This window comes from Oratosquilla oratoria, chromosome 7 (assembly GCF_046742065.1).
Source record: "Oratosquilla oratoria isolate Oo_2021 chromosome 7, ASM4674206v1, whole genome shotgun sequence".
NCBI lineage: Eukaryota > Metazoa > Arthropoda > Malacostraca > Stomatopoda > Squillidae > Oratosquilla > Oratosquilla oratoria.
This window is the reverse complement of record NC_134783.1, coordinates 61269934-61287004: the sequence shown is the minus strand read 5'-3', so window position 1 is coordinate 61287004 and position 17071 is coordinate 61269934. Positions and strand designations below refer to the sequence as shown.

Here is a 17071-nt window from a genome sequence, read left to right as displayed (position 1 = left end):
TATATATATATATATATATATATATATATATATATATATATATATATATACATATTTATATGTATATATACACACACACACACACGAGTATATATGCAAGAGAAGGCAGTGAGAGGAAGGTGGGCAGAGTATTTTAGGGAGTTGCTACATGTGAAGGAGGATAGGGAGGGAAAGGTAGTTGCAGTGGAAAGCACTAAGAAAATGAAAGTGATAAGTGAGGAAAATGGAGAAATAGGGAAGGATGAAGTGAAAACTGCTGTTAAGATGATGAGAGCAGGTAAGGCACTTGGGTTGGATGGATGCCATGCAGAATGTCTGAAGAAAGGAGGTACAGTTATGGTGGACTGGCTGGTGAGGTTATTTAATGTTTGTATAAAAGAGGGTAGAGTGCCGGAGGACTGGAGGAGTGCCTGTATAGTTCAGCTTTACAAAGGAAAGGGGGACAAGTGTGAGTGTAGTAGTTACAGAGGGATCATCTTGTTGAGTGTAGTTGGGAAGGCTTGTGGGAAGGTCTTGATTGAGAGGATTAGGAGAGGAACAGAGGTAGTAATTGGTGAGGAACAGTGTGGTTTTAGGACAGGTAGGGAATGTGTAGATCAGATTTTTGTGGTAAGACAGATATGTGAGAAAGCTATAGGAAAAGGTAAGGATGTTTTTTGGGCTTTTATGGATCTGGAAAAGGCTTACGACAGGGTAGACAGGAAGGCACTGTGGGAGGTACTGCAGTTATATGGGATAGGAGGAAAGCTGTTAAGAGCAGTCAAGAGTTTTTATGAGAGTAGTAGACCTTGCATTAGGATTAGAAATGGAGAGAGTGAATGCTTTGAGGTGAGATTTCGTCAGGGGTGTGTTATGTCACCCTGGCTGTTCAATCTTTACATGGATGGGGTTGTGCGAGAGATGAATGCAAGGATAGTCAGGGGTTGGAGATGATTAAAGAAAATGGAGAAAAGTGGGAGGTGAGCCAGTTGTTGTTTGCCGATGACACTCCGCTTGTAGCAGGATCAGAGGAGGGATTGAGGAAGTTAGTGCCAGAGTTTGAGAAGGTGTGTGAAAGAAGGAAGCTGAAGATAAATGTGGGCAAAAGTAAGGTGATGAGATGTACAAGGGAAGAGAGTGACAGCAGGCTGGAGGTGAGCATTAAGGGTGAGAGAATGGAGGAAGTGGATAGTTTTAGAAACTTGGGTGCGAATGTGACAGGAAAGGGAGGAGTGGGGGTGGAGGTAGAATGTAGACTGAGAGAAGTGAGTAAATGCCTCGGTGGATTAAAAAGTGTAATGAGAAACAGACATCTGGGAATGGATGCTAAGAGGAGATTGTATGAAGGGGTGATTTTGCCAACAGCAATGTATGAGGTAGAAACATGGAGCATAAAAGAGGAAGAGAGGAGGAGTTTAAATGTGTTTGAAATGAAATGTCTGAGAAGTATGATAGGGGTTACTAGGCTAGATAGAGTGAGAAATGAGGAGGTGAGGAGGAGAACAGGGGTGGAAAAGGAGCTAGGAGATAGGGTTGATGAAAGAGTATTAGGATGGTTTGGACACATGGAAAGAATGAATGAAGATTAGTAAAAGAGGTGTGGAAGGCGGAGGTGGAAGGAGTGAATATGAGGGGGCGTCCTAGGATGAGATGGATGGATGGATCGGGTGAAAGGGGCTTCACAAAAGAGAGGAATGTCTGTAGAGGAAGGAAAGGAGAGGACAGAAGTTAGGGGTGAATGGAGAAGGGTTGTGTATAGATGAGGCTGTGATGCTTGAAGGGGAGCAGGTGGGGGATGGAAGGAGAGGAAGTATGTACGAGAAAAAATTTGACACAGCCTGAAGGGATTTCTCCCTGTCTTCTCCTTTTCTGCATGAGGGGACAGAGAGGGGGGGTCGCCGAATTTATGAAGTGGCCTTGCTGTGGATGTGCTGTGTCTTGCGACACTGCTTCTGACCCAGGGCAGTGGACAGGATGCAGGGATGACCCATCATCCAGGAGGTGCCAAGATAGGAGGGAGGGAGGAGGGTGGAGGGGAGTGTAATATATGGGAAATGAAATGGGTGAGTTATTTCTATGCCTTTTTCTTTTTGGCTACCCCCCGTGTAAGGGGGAAAAAATCCTTTGGTATATGTATATATATTTGCGTTATCCGGATTTTTTCATTATCTGGACCAGTTCCTGCACCATTTAGTCCAGAAAAACAAGGGTCAAGTGTAGATGCATGGAAACATCTAAATCTACAAAATCTATATACCAAAAGGCTATTCAATATTATGTAAGTTATGCTTCAACTTTTCTCACCTTTTGTATTCAGTTTTCCTGCCTAGAAATTCTATAAAAATAAACAAACCTTTTTTTCCTTTTTTTGCCTTTTGCCTTCTTGTTCTTGATAGTTCCTTGTCCTTTGTGCTTCTTTGCTGAAGGTTTGAAATTATCTTCCAACACATCCAGATTGCTACAGGATAGGATTTCAGAACCCAAGGTGCCAATTGTGGTGATTTGCTTCATAGCAGCCTTCTCTTTCTTTGACAGAGTCACACGGGTCATGTATTCTTCTTCATATCTGAAATGCAATAATATCATGGATGAGCAAAAAGAATAAAGACAATGAAGACTTCTTGCATCATAGCTCTAAATTTAACAAATCACTGTATAATTTACTGGAAAACTACTAAGTTTTGATAGAGTGATTTTCATTTAATGTCATGAACTCTTTTCAGAGAAAGCTAGGCTGGTACCATTTTATGGAGAACTGTCTATATACCAAAAGGCCTCTTTTCTTTAAAAGAGAAATAGCAAGCCAAGGCTTGCCCTTCACCCTTCATCCATGGAGAATTGTATTTCTATTTTTCTATTCTTCAAGACCAATAATGAGTACCTGCATGTGATGGTCATACAAGATGGAAAGTGAAGCAGCCCTTTTTCAAAACTCATCAAATGCCTCACCCCTACCAGGAGGTGCCCCTGAGGCTTGTGACTAGGTCTCTAGACTTCGCCCAAGATTAACTTTGACTGTATTTCTTACTTTTTCATATATGCAGAACTGACCAACAGTGATTACTCCCTTTGCCCTGCCACTTTCAGCAGGTGACTTAGGAAGTCCCATATCAATACAACACAGACAACAATCCAAAGCTTCTTAGAGAGATCTGTGGGAGGTCGTGGAATTTTTTCCAACCAGTGTGGGGTTGTAGGTTTTCCACTTTGTGAAAATTTGAGGTTTGGAAAAGGCTTATGACATGGGAGATAGGAAGGTACTTTGGGAGGTATTGCAGATATATGGGATAAGAGGAAAGCTGTTAACCACTTCGGTACGGACCTTAAATCTCGCGGGCAGCAGCCAATGCCAGCCGTACGACGTGTCGTAATAATACTCGCATCATAAAATATAGTCACCGCTTATATCGATCGTTCTCTCTTTCACCCGTGAATTTTGAAAACCACAGAGAATGGGATTCAGGGCACATTTGAGAGAATGTAAAAACACAGGGGCGACTACAATAAATATAATCAAGACGCCGATATGGCAGCGTCGCGAATCCACTTGCTCCTCATGACGCCTACGTGTGCGGCACCATATGGAAGGGGTTAAGAGCAGTCAAGAGTTTTTAAAAGAATAGTAGAGTCTGTGCTTGGGGAGAAAAAATACTGCCATTAGGTTTTCCCACTTGAGTCGTAAAAGGCAACAAAAATGGGACAGGGATGGACTAAGCATCCTACTCTCTGAAGCCCCAAAGGGGACATTCCCAAAAATAGCAAAGGTTAAGAGGGTCTGGAAGGAGTTTTCCAACCAGAACCCTAAGGTTTGGGTCTTTTAATGTGTGCGAATGTAGTACAGATGAGAGTACAAGGGAAGAGATAGGCAGTATGTTTGTGAGAAGAAAGATTGATGTGTTGGCATTGAGTGAAATTAAGTTGAAAGGGAGGGATGAGTTTGAGTTTGGGAGTATAGTTGGGAGGGTGTCAGGAGTGAAGAGAGGATGACGGAGAGACGTGGTTGCTATACTAGTAAATGTGTGGTGGAGTGAAAGGCCGTTTCTTCAAGGTTAATGTGGATGAAGGTGAAACTGGGAAAGGAGATGTATTTATCTAGTTGTATCTTATGGGAAGGGGAGCTATGTTTGTGGTGTCCCATTTCTGTATCTCACCAAATCTAATTTGCTCTTAAACTCTTCTATTGTTTTTGCACACACTATTGTTTCATCTAGTATGTTCCATCCTGTCACCACTCTGTGGGGAGAGTTTTTTTTCAGGTCTTTTCTATAAATGTCCTTTTTGAGTGTCTTTCAATGTCCTCTTGTGTTTCTCTTATCCCAATTTAGTAAGTCGTCTCTATCAAGAACTTCTACACCTTTCAGAATTCTGTAGATAGTCAACAAGTCACTTTTCTCTTCTTTGTTCCAGAGTCAGTAGTTCTAGTTTTGACAATCTTTCTTCATATGACATTTTTGATAGTGTTGGGGCCATCTTTGTAGTTGCTTTCTGGATTCTTTCAATTTTCTTTATATTCTTTTTAGTATTGGGTGACCATAGTGTTGCTGCATACTCCAATTTGGGCCTTATCAGTGTGACTAATATTTTCTTTACCATTGCTTCATCCAAGTAAGAGCCACTTTTATTGATCTTAGCAAGTCAGAGGTTTTGCCAACAATTCTGTTTATATGTTTGTCAGGGGACATATCCTTTGTGATGATCATTCCCAAGTCTTTTTCTGATCCCACTTTTGTTACTTCTTTTTCACCAATTTTATATTGTCCTGATATCCTTTTCTTACTTTTTTCAAATTCCATTATGCTACATTTCTTAATGTTGAAGTCCACTTCCCACTTCTGACTTCATTCCCAGACCCTATTCAGACCTCTCTGTAGTGAGTCACAGTCCATTTCAGTACTCATTTCCTTTAACAATTTTGCATCATCTGCAGAGAAGTTCATGTAACATCCCACACCCTTGTTCATGTCATTCACATAGCAAACATTATTGGAGCCAATACTCCTTGTGCAACTCCACTAATTACCTCCTCCCAAGTAGAACTCAGTACTCTCATTTTTCTTCCATGCAAAAAGTCCTCCATCCATTTCAGTAGTTTTCATTGTATCCCTCCTATGGTTTCCAGTTTTTTTAATAGTTTTATGTGAGGGACATTATCAAAGCTTTTTGTAGATTTAGGAACGTACAATCAGCCCACCTTGTATTATGTCTAGTAGTCTTGAGTAAAAACAGATCAAATTTGTGGTACATGATCTTCCATGTCTAAATCCGAATTGTCTCAGATTTAGGATCTTGTCCTACAGATGTTTTATCAATCTACTTTTTATAACTTTTTCACAAATTTTTGCTACCACGCTTGTGAGGGAAACCGGTCTATAATTTGTTGGGTTTTCCTTATTTCCTCCTTTATAAATTGGTACAATATCAGCATTTTTCCAATCTTCTGGTATTTTTCCTTCTTTGAGTAAGCAACTTGTTATGTTATATGTTTTGTCTATTAGTTCTTCTTTACATTCTTTTAACATCCAATATGCTATTCCATCCAGGCCATGTGATTTCCTGACATCAAGGTTCATTATTTGATCCATTATTTTTTTCCGTGTTACTCTTATTTCTTTCATGGGGGATATCATTTCTCTCCCTTCATCCTGATGTTCCATTTTTTTCTCTTGTGAAAGCAGACTTGAAATGTTTCCTCATGATGATGATATGGTTTAACGTCACAAACTCCCCCATCGGAAGGCTAGGACAGTGCCCCTCACAGAGGGCTTTGTAGCAAACTGTACGTTACCCCCAGAACAGTAGTAACGTACAGTTTGATCATGACTTCCGCCATTTCTATATTCTGTGTATTCCATATTCCCTTGGCATACTTTCACTATTTCCTGTTAATTTTATAGTTTACCATTTACATATCTATAAGTTGTTTTGGCTGATCCTTACATTTTTCTACTATGTCTTTTTCATAGTTTCTTTTTTCTTCCCTGCGTATGGTCTGATAGTGAGAAGAGTGTAGAGGAAAGGGATACTTTTTTAATAGATTTAAATGAGTGCATAGAGAGTTTAGGGAGAAATGTCAATGTAGTGGTATTGGGAGATCTCAATGCTAGGGTAGGAGACAAACCAAGAGATGGATTGATTGGGAAGTGTGGAGTTCCAGGAAAAAATCGTTGTGGAGGGATGATGGGAAATTTGTCCAAATACGCTAAGATAATTCACACTTAGATCGACAAAGAAAAAAGTATTGCTAAAAAGAGACAGGCTTATAAGAAATACAAGTGCTCGGGTTCATTTAATGACTATCAAAGTTATGTAATAATACAGGGAATAAAAAAAAAAATAAATAAATAAAAAAACGACAATACAAAATTAATATAGCTGACAAATCCAAAGAGAATCCCAAAGAATTCTATAGTTACATTAGAGATAAAAAGGTTATTAGGAATCACATTGGCCCACTATTATCTGCTGACGGTTAACTTGAATATTCAAATGAAGGAATGTGTGGTATTTTAAACAAATATTTTAGCTCAGTATTCATAAACGAAACACCTCAAAGTGAACTCCAAACTGAAACCTGTGAAAAGTCTAGGATAAACTTACTACAGTAAATATAACAAAAGAAAAAATTAAAAGGTGTATAGAGAAATTCAGAATTAATAAATCACCAGGGCCTGATGGTTGGCATCCAAGAATCTTAAAGGAAATGAAAAATGTGATTGTTGTTCCATTAGAAATTATTTTCAAGAAATCCATTATATCTGGAGATGTCCCAAGAGAATGGATGCTAGCTAACATCACTCCCATATTCAAAAAAGGTGACAAAAAGAATCCAAATAACTACAGGCCCATAAGCTTGACTTTATGGAAATTACGGTTTAATTAACCCCTTCCATACGGTGCCGCCTACGTAGGTGGCATGGGGAGCAAGTGGATACGCGAGGCTGCCATATCGGCGTCTTGATTATATTTATTGTAGTTGTCCCTGCATAACTGACATACTCTCTAAACTGGCTTCATCACATTTTCTATGGTTATCAAAATTCACGGGTGAAAGAGAGAACGATCAATATAAGCGGTGACTATCTTTTATGATGCAAGTATTATGACACAACATCGTACGTCTGGCAGCTAATGCTGCCCGCGAGATTTTGGCCCGGAGTGAAGTGGTTCATACATGGAAAGTTTGAGAACTTACCGGTCACAATTTTCTGCCGGGTTGGGTTCTCAAACATTGATGAGTTTGAATTATGTAGAGCTTGAAGGCCTTCTGAACCTTGGTTAGAGGTTTCCAAAAAAGAGGTCCTTCTTCGTCCTGAGCTCAGGGTAATCTGACTGTTCCGACATTAGTATGCACGGTGTTCCAAGGGACTCATACGAGTTCGAAAAGAGCTCAGAAGGCCACCGGTTAATTTTAACCTTAAGTAAAATCTCAAAGTAATTCCCGATTTATTCAACCAAAATTGTTACATAAATTTAACCACTTCGCTATGGGACTTAAATCTCGCGGGCAGCAGTCAATGCCAGCCGTACGACGTGTCCTAATAATACTCGCATCATAAAATATAGTCACCGCTTATATCGATCGTTCTCTCTTTCACCCGTGAATTTTGAAAACCACAGAGAATGGGATTAAGAGCAGATTAGAGAGAATGTAAAAACACAGGGGGGGACTACAATAAATATAATCAAGACACCGATATGGCAGCGTCGCGAAGCCACTTGCTCCTCATGACGCCTACGTGTGCGGCACCGTATGGAAGGGGTTAATAAACAAAATAAACAGGAGGGGAGTTTAATCATATCTCATTTAAAGTTACGATAGGCGTGGTTCGAAGCTTCAGGAAAGACTCCTGAATCAAAGAAAATAACGCTTTGAGGGAAAGTTTGCCAAACTAAAGTAAAAACTACGATTCCCAATAACAATTACCACAACTTCAATCATAGGAAAAATCATGGAAACTATCATCAGAGATGCTATCAAAACATCATTTAGAAAGTAACTGTTTGATAAATGATAGCCAGCATGGATTCAGACACAAACGTTCTTGCATGACTTACTCGAATTCTTCAACACAGTCATCTCAAATTAGGACAAAAGAAACAACATTGATTTAATGTATCTAGACTTTGCAAAAGCTTTTGATACCATCCCCCACAAAAGGCTACTTACTAAATTGGCTTCACATGAAGTGGTAGCCTATTAAGTTGGACTAGATATTGGTTCACCAGGACATTCCTCATGTATAGGGCCTTGAACACCCTGATAACCCTCTGGTCCATTGGCTGAATAAGTGATGTGGTGTTGGGCAGCAGGAACTCAATCTGAATGCCCTCATGTGACATATCAGTAGCGTTATCCATAAGAAGAAGGATTTCGAATGGCAAGCCCTTCTATAATAGGTACACTTTGACTTGCAGGATAAAACACTGGTGGAACCAGTCGAAGGTCAACATCTTCGTTATCCATGTCTTTGAATTGTGCATCCAATGTACAGGTTGCAGATTCTTGTTTTTGTTTTTTAAAGCCCTTGAGTTTTTAGACTTGTAAATAAGTCCTGGCTTTAACAAAAATCCCACAGCATTGCCACACATCACAAGGGTCACATGATCCTTGTATGCTAGCCAGAGGCTTCTACTTCCTCTTTGAACAAGAAAGTTCATGACGGCATTCTTTTCCAAAAAAAGCCCATCTCATCCATATTAAAAACTTGTTCAGGCTTATATACACCTTCATAGATAATCTTCTTGAAAGTTTCATTCACGTATGTTTCAGCAGCACTTGTGTCAGCAGAAGCAGCCTTGCTATTCAGGGAAATGCTTTTTAGACCAAAGCATTTCTGAAACTTAGCAAAGCACCCTTTGCTAGCAGAAAAAGGATGTTTTTTTTAGGTTGTGAATCACTGGACGTCCCTGGTTGCGGATCTTCTATGTTGTCTTCATCTTCTTCCTCTTCTTCGTGGTCGCCACTGTCGCCCTCAGGCTCCTTAGCGGTGAAAGTCTCATACAGGTTCCTAGCTTTTGTTTGGATGATGTTCGTATCCAAGGCAATGTTCTTCTTTCGGCAGTCAGCTATCCATATGGCCAAAGCAGTTTCCACATGGATGATAGTTTTATTGCAAGCCATAACCACTCTCTTCGCCAACTTATTAAAGGTGATGGCAGCCGTCTTCCTAATGTTAGCCTTGTCCTTCTTGATGTAGCGCACAGTGGATTCGTTCACGCTAAAATGTCAGGCTATGGCAGCAAAAGTTCTCCCTTCCTTCAACATATCCAGAAGTTTCACCTTCTCAGTGATCGTCATCATTCTTCATTTGCGTTTAGGCTCAGTACCAGCCTTGGAAGAAGCAGCACACTTGGGAGCCATTGCAGGGGATGAAAACACAAGTTCAACGCAAAGAAACATAAAAAATCACACACAGCACAGCGTAAAGTAGTACAGTAAACCACTCGGCGAGAAAGCTTGAAGCAAAATGGCTGCAAGAGAGAGACGAGGGAAGATGCTGCGGATCTGAGCATCGGTCAAAGCACCAATCACAGGCCAGATTACAAAATAGAAAGCTGTGATTCGTCGTCTCTCTCCATTGTACCAATCACAGCCCGTCTTACAATGCACTTCATCACCGAGATGGTACACTTTGCATTTTCTCAACAACAGGATTCGCAGGTACTGTATGCACATCGCATTCTAGATGTTTTTTTTTTTTGTCATGTGAGTTACAAGATCAAATACCATTGTATATGGGTTTTTTTGCTATTTTATGCTTTTGTTGTTCCTAGACTAGGAAATAATATTTATTATTGATATATTAATGGATTTAATGAAAATTTTTAGGTGTTCATATATCACGATTTTTCTAGAATTTTCCAGAAACTCTATGATATATTTTCCACATACAGTAAAAGCTCTTTTATCCGTTATTCTCGTATCTGGCTCCTTCTTATAACCAGCATATTATTCATGAGGAAATAACAATTTTGTATAAAAATGTAAAAATTCGAAAAAATAAAATTTTTAATTCCCGTGCCACTCCCGCCGCCGCCAGAGGTAGCGTGCATCTTTCCCGCCATCTCCCACAAATCCCGCCACTCCGTCAGGCCCAGTGCCCACTGTGATGGCTGAGTTGAAGGATATGCGTGGTAGTGCTAAGCTTAGCGTCACTGATGAAGCTCATCAGGAGTGGATGGAGGTCGACAATGACGAAGCTATCACCTCCACACTAACTGACGACGAAATCATTCAGGCAGTGATTGAGGAGAAGCATGGTAAGGAAACAGAGGCTGATAGTGAAGAGGAAGATGACCCAGAGCCAAGAGTAACGTGGAAGGATGCCACTAAAGGATTGGCAACATTTATCAAGTTTGCGGAGCAGTGCACCTACATGGGGACTCACGACGTGATGTCTCTTCACTGTCTTCAAAATGAATTTTTAATGCAGAGAGACAAACATTCTAAACAAAGAGACATACGTGATTTTATGAAAATAAATAAAGATAAATATGAATATACTGGTAAATAAATAAACAACAAAAGTGAAGCCATTGAATGAATCTTATTTAAGTACTCTATGAATAAAGGCAATAAATGTATTTTTTTAATATTCCTTCTCGTAACCGAGATTTCCCCTTTCCAGCACGTCTTTGGTCCCACTCACGCCAGTTAAAAGAGCTTATACTGTATATATTTCAAAGATCCGCAAAGTCATGAATCCGAATAGTTGAACCGCAAAATAGCGAGGGATCACTGTATCTACTATTTACCCGTTTGTTTATTATTTAACCTCTTCACTCCGGGGCACATCGCACGTCTGGCAGCATTAGCTGCCCGACATGCGATGTTGCGTCATAATAATCGCATTATAAAAAAATAAAGTTAGTGCTCAATCGTTCGTTCTCTTTCACCCGTGAATTTTGATAACTATAGAAAATATGATGAAGCCAGTTTAGAGAGAATGGAGGTTACATAGGTACGACTACAGTAAATATAATCAAGACACCGACGTCGGCATCATCGCGTACCCACTTGCTCCTCATGATGCCTACGTAGGCGTCACCGTATGGAAGTGGTTAACTATACCTATGCATTTATTTATCTTATTTATTATCATTTATATCATAATACCCCATCTGGGGTATTGGCTGCAGGTTGCTATGGCAAAGTAGCAGGCAGTTGATACTTTAGGGTCTATATAGGGCGCCCCTACAGACCAGAGCCACACATCATTTTGTCTGTGATAGAGGAAGACTCTGCTCACAGAGAAATGATGAAACTTTCATTACTGCCTCTGTCCCTCCATTATGCTGTTCCCCAACCCCTTGTTGTTGTCCTGTACCATTTCTTTGAATTTCATTTCTTTGCTTCGCCTACCCTGTGGTGGGGGTAAAAGAATACTCCCACCAAGTATTTCCACTTGGATCGTAGGAGGCGAGAAAAATGGGATGGGGATTGGGACCAGGCATCCTTCTCCCTGTAGCCCCACAGGGGACATTCCTAAAAAAAGTAGAGGCATAAGAGGGTCTAGGAGTTTTCCAACCAGCACCCTACGGTTGTCTTTTAATGTGCATGGATGTGGTACACATGAGAGTAAAAGGGAAGAGATAGGTGGTATGTTTGTGAGAAGAAAGATGGATGTGTTGGCTTTGAGTGAAACTAAGTTGAAAAGGAAGGGCGAGTGTAAGTTTGGGAGTGTAAGTGGGAGGTTATCAGGAGTGAAGAGAGGGCAAGGGAGAGAAGGGGTGGCTATACTAGTAAGTGAAGTGATTGGTAAATGTGTAGTGGAGTGGAAGGAGGGTTCCTCATGGATAATGTGAATGAAGGTAAAACTGGGAAAGGAGATGTGGGTTTTTGTAAGTGCATATGGGCCTGGCAGTGAGAAGAGTGTAGAAGAAAGGGAGGCCTTTTCGATAGATTTAAATGAGTGCATAGAGGGATTAGGGAGGAACGTAAATGTAGTAGTATTGGGAGAAATTAATGCTAGGGTAGGAAAGGAACCAATTGACAGAGTGGTTGGGAAATGTGGAGTTCCAGGAAAGAATCATAGTGGAGAGTTGATGATGGAGATGTGTCTAGAAAGAGAGTTGATGATGGCAAATGCAGTGTCTCAGGAGAAAGATAGAGCGTTAATGGACTATGTGGTGGTAGATAGGAGTATACAGTGGCCACGAAAAGTTTGGGCGCAAAATTATAGGCGCCCCAACTTTCCCCTAAACTCAAAACATGCGAAAAATACAACTTTCCACCCAAACTTTTCGCTATTTTTCAATGCTAGCGTTTGTACCCATATTTAGCCGAGACAATACACACTATTTGGCAACTCTGTTTAGGCGCACTCGATGTCACATGAAGTCACTTTCTAAAAAACTCTCACAGAGAGTAGTATTTTTTTTGCGGTGGTCTCTGTTTTTGTGCCTTGATATCTCCGTAATGGGAAGTGGTAAAGAGCTGGAAAGAGACACAGTTGTTACAATCATAACCCTCTATAAGGAGGGTTATAAGTGTAAAGATATTGCTACTCGTGTGGGAATTGGAGTGCGTCAAGTGCAAAAGTGGACCAAGAAATTTCGAGACGAAGGAAGTGACATCATTCGTACTCCAAAGCATCGCTCTGGTCGGCCAAGGAAGATATCAAATCGTACTTCTACAGTTCTAACTGCCTCCTAATAACCGTAGGAGGCAGTTAGAACACATACATCATAACTAAAGAAATACTTACTTTTCAATTTTCTTCCTCTTCCTGATGGAATTTTGTTTGTGAACATCATTGTTGAAGACTACCTCTGGGTCTTCAGTGTGTTCCTGGAGAGCTTCTTGCAACATTGAGGAACTTAGGGTATGTTTCCTCATACGCTCCTTCTTCTTGTCCTCAGTTTCTTCCTCTCCAGCTGTTAACATGAGGAATTATTATACGAAGAAGCAGGGATATAAACATGAAAATAAAACATACAAGTATTCGTGACAAAATTCAAAAGAATATGATTAGTTTTTCCTTAACCCATAGCAAATGAGGATGGCAACATTGGCATCATGAGATGCGAGTGGGTCTACAAGGACAAAGGCATCAGTGAACTGATTATATTTATTTTGTAGTTGTAGCTGAGTGACCCCCACATTCTGTGAACAGGCTTGATTGCATTTTCTGTGGTTATCTACATTCATCTTTCCTTTTTTTAGGAATGTCCTCTTTGGGGCTACAGGGAGAAGGATGCCTAGTCCTATCCTTGTCCTGTTTTTGTTGCCTCATATGACTCAAGTGGAAAGACTTGGTGGTGAAGAAAGGAAATGCATATTTAGAGAAATGGTACAGGACAGTAACAAGAGTGGAGGACAGCATAATGGAGGGACAGTCACAGTATAATAAAGTATCATTTCTCTATGAACAGAGATTTCCTCTACCACAGACAAAATGATGTGTGGCTCTGGTCCACAGGGGTGCCCCATATAGACTCTAAAGTATCAGCTGCATGCTACTTAGCAGCTTTTAACCCCACTATAACATGCAGTCAATACCCCAGGACAGTGGGCAAGATGCAGGAATGACCCATCATCCAGGAGGAGCCAAGATAAGAGGGAGGGAAGGGGGTGGATGGGAGTGGAGTATGTGGGGATGGAATGGGTGGGAGTGGTTTTATGCCTTTGCTTTCTGGCTACTTCCCTTGTAAGGAGGGAAAAAGCCTTTGGTATATGTATGTATCTACATTCAAGGTGAAAGAGAATGAGGGAATGGGAAATACTACAGCTGTAACTTTATACCTTATAACACACATATTGTGATGCATCATTGAATCATCGCACATCAGTCAGCCTAACACATATGTGCCAATATTCAACTCATATTGAAGGTTAAAAGATACTTACATATACAAAAAGGTCCTTTCTCCCTTATAAGATATACACCCATCCTTCACCCATTTGTTGTCCCATATATATCTGCTTTTTGTGGATAAAAGATCATCTCTGTTCCCCACCCACTGTTCAGGTCAAAAGCAATGGAGCAAAACACAGCACCTCCAAAGCAGTGCCTGACTGCCAGTGCAAATTTACCCCCACTGCTTCATTATATGGCTACCAAAACTTTTCATTTTCATTGGGCTTTTTCAATTCAATCCTTCCCACATTCATTGTGTAATGTTTGTAAATAATATGCTGGGGGAGTGGCCTTCTTTCTATTCATGTTGCTTGGTTGATTGATTTATGGAATTTTTGGCTTGAAGGTCAAGCGCCGGAGCTGGTAGGCCATTCAGCATATATCTATCATATATGAATATATAAAATTTCAAGTAAAACAGTAAAAACAATAACCACTCACAAAAACACATCAAAACAAGATACACTCACAAGCAATCATTTCCACAATTTTAAATCATAAAATAAACTGATGTCTTTTTAAAAACTTTAAAACATTCTTCACATGAGCCTCCTCCCCTAAAATTTCTTTAGAGATAAATTTGCTAAAAAGTTTGCCCTACGCTTATTAGAGCGGGGCATTGGGGGCCAGCCTTTCTGCTCCACTTGCCATAAAAAAAATTATGGGTAATACAGGAATGGCCAATTCTTAGTCTTGTTAAAACAATACTTGACCTTCTGTCCAAAGAATGAGACATACAAGGGCTCACCAAGGGGTGAACCTCTTTAAACTTGTAACTACCGTCTAGCCTTGTCCATTGTTCTTGCCACTTCTCCATTGCATAACTATGAATTACTTGTTTGAATTCTGTGTGTGGGATTTTTGTGTCTGTTATATGGCTGAGCCTAGTTGCAGCTTTGGCTGCAACATCGGCCTGTTCATTTTCAGTAATACCCACATGGGACGGCACCCAGCAAAAGTTTACTTTTATTTTCTTCTGGTTGTTAATAAGTATCAACCAGTGCTGTATTTCTTGGACTAAATAGTGACGAGGCAATAATTTACTTACAGAGGATAGAATGCTCATAGAGTCTGTAAAAATAAAATTTTTATTAGATAGAACAGAATTAAAAACAAATTTCAGGGCATTGTTGACTGCCAGCAGTTCAGCAGTAAAAATAGAGCTAAAATAAGGCAACTTCCTCTTTAAAACTGTGCTATCAGATACAACAGCACAACCAACACCATCTTGGGATTTTGATCCATCTGTATAAATAAAAACTGAATCATCATGTACTGATGTTCTAAAAATTCACTCCTTAGCTCTACAGCAGTTTTATTTTTCTTGGTTTTAATAGGACAAATTACAGTGGAAGATCAGTTCCAAGGAGGGAATTTGGGAGGTGTGATCTCAGCAATTGTAACAGGAACAAGTCCTACCTCCTATGCCCCAACTTCACATCTCACTTCTAAAGGTTTCATCAGAGTACTTTTTCTTGGAGCTCTGTCTACCGACTGCTTTACATATTTGAAGTTTGGATTTTGTTTTGATGTTAAGACACAAGATATATATCTAAGGCTTAATTCCTCCCTGCGAATATAAAGGGGAGGAATTCCTGTGTCCACATATAAGCTATACACTGGAAATGTTCTATAGGCTCCCGAACAAATCCGCAGAGCCATATTGTGGACTATATCAAGCTTCTTTAATCAAGTTTTACATGCCGATCCATAAATTTGACATCCATAATCGATTTTGCTATGGCACAATGCTTGGTAAAGCCTTATTAGAGTTATACGATCTGCTCCCCAGTTGAAGCGAGCCACTACCTTCATTATATTAAGTCGCTGTTTAACAGTGCATATAACCTCGTTTATGTGATGAGTGAATGTCAACCTTTTGTCCAAAAACAGACCCAAGTATTTTACTTGATCTTCATATGGTAATATGACACCCTCTAAGAATAATGTTGGTATCTCTTCCTTGCATCTTAGTCTAGAGAACCTAATGGCTTTTGTTTTTCCAGCAGAGAATCTGAAGCCCCTACAATTAGCCCATGCTGTTGCTAAGTTAATAACCTCTTGAATCTTTTGGCCTGTTTCTAATGTTGTTGATCTACTGCACACAATAGCAAAGTCGTCAGCATAAGCCAATCCATGAATTCCAGTAGGAACTTGTTCTAACAAACTATTAATGGCTATGCTGAAGAGTGTAGGACTCGGAACACTTCCTTGGGGAATCTCTTCCCCTTGAAGATATGCGCAAGAGAAAGAAGAGCCCACTCTGACTTTTAGATAACGGTCAGACAAGAAATCCTTTAAACAATTTAACATATTACCCCCAATACCCCACTCTGCAAATTGCTTCAGAATGCCTCTCCACCAGGTAGTATCATAGGCATTTTGTAAGTCAAAAAACACAGCAATGCTCGGATTCTGTATTGCAAAGGCATTCAGAATTTCACGAGTGATAAAAAGGGATCCAGAGTGCAATTATTTCTTCTAAATCCAAACTGTCGGTTAGATAGGAGATTTTTAGACTCTAAAAACCAAACTAAACGCATATTAACCATTCTTTCATAGATCTTACAAATGCAGCTGGTGAGAGCAATGGGTCTGTAACTTTGTCGGAGTTTGGAGTCTTTTCCCGCTTTTAAAATTGCTATGATAATGGAAGTCTTCCAAGATTTAGAAGACCCAAAAGACCAAAATTTGTTCAGCACATTTAAAAGGAATTTCTTCAAGGATATGGATGAATGAGCAATCATGGAATAAAGAATGTCATCCTCTCCGGTTGGGGAGGATAAAGATAAAGCATGATCCATTTCATCCAAGTTGAAAAGATTATATGCCTCCGAGTTCGTATTGGTGGGAGGAATAATCGTGGTTTTTTTCTCTAATTCTTCTGAAGTCATGTAAGTAATGAAGTGGACTTGAAATATCAGCATAGTGTCTTCCAAAAGCTTCTGCTACTTCTCTTGTATCTGATATAAGAGAGTCATTTATCTTCAGAATGGAGTAAACTTTCCCTGTAATTTTCGAATCCTATTCCATACTAAGGTAGGGGGAGTCATATTTCATCTCACTAATAAATCTAATGAAGGATTCCCTCCTTGCTTTCTTAAAGATTTTCTTCTGCTTTGCTTGAGCTCTTCTGTACGACTAAACAAGGATATCTCAAATATCTCTTATAGAAAGTTCTTGTAATCTTTCTGCTTAAAGCACGTTCATCATTCCACCAGGGGACTACTGGG

At 39.9% G+C, this 17071-nt stretch overlaps 1 protein-coding gene across 1 annotated transcript in view; it reads right to left on the bottom strand.

Moving 5' to 3' along the window:
- The window catches only part of LOC143027182 (neuroguidin-like), a 54755-nt gene that overhangs the window by 6088 nt on the left and 31596 nt on the right, over positions 1-17071 (bottom strand). The window contains exons 6-7 of the mRNA XM_076188332.1: positions 12687-12855; positions 2333-2545 (exon numbers count right to left, since the gene is read on the bottom strand). Coding sequence (XP_076044447.1) covers positions 2333-2545; positions 12687-12855 — 382 coding nt within the window. The remainder of the gene's footprint in view (positions 1-2332; positions 2546-12686; positions 12856-17071) is intronic.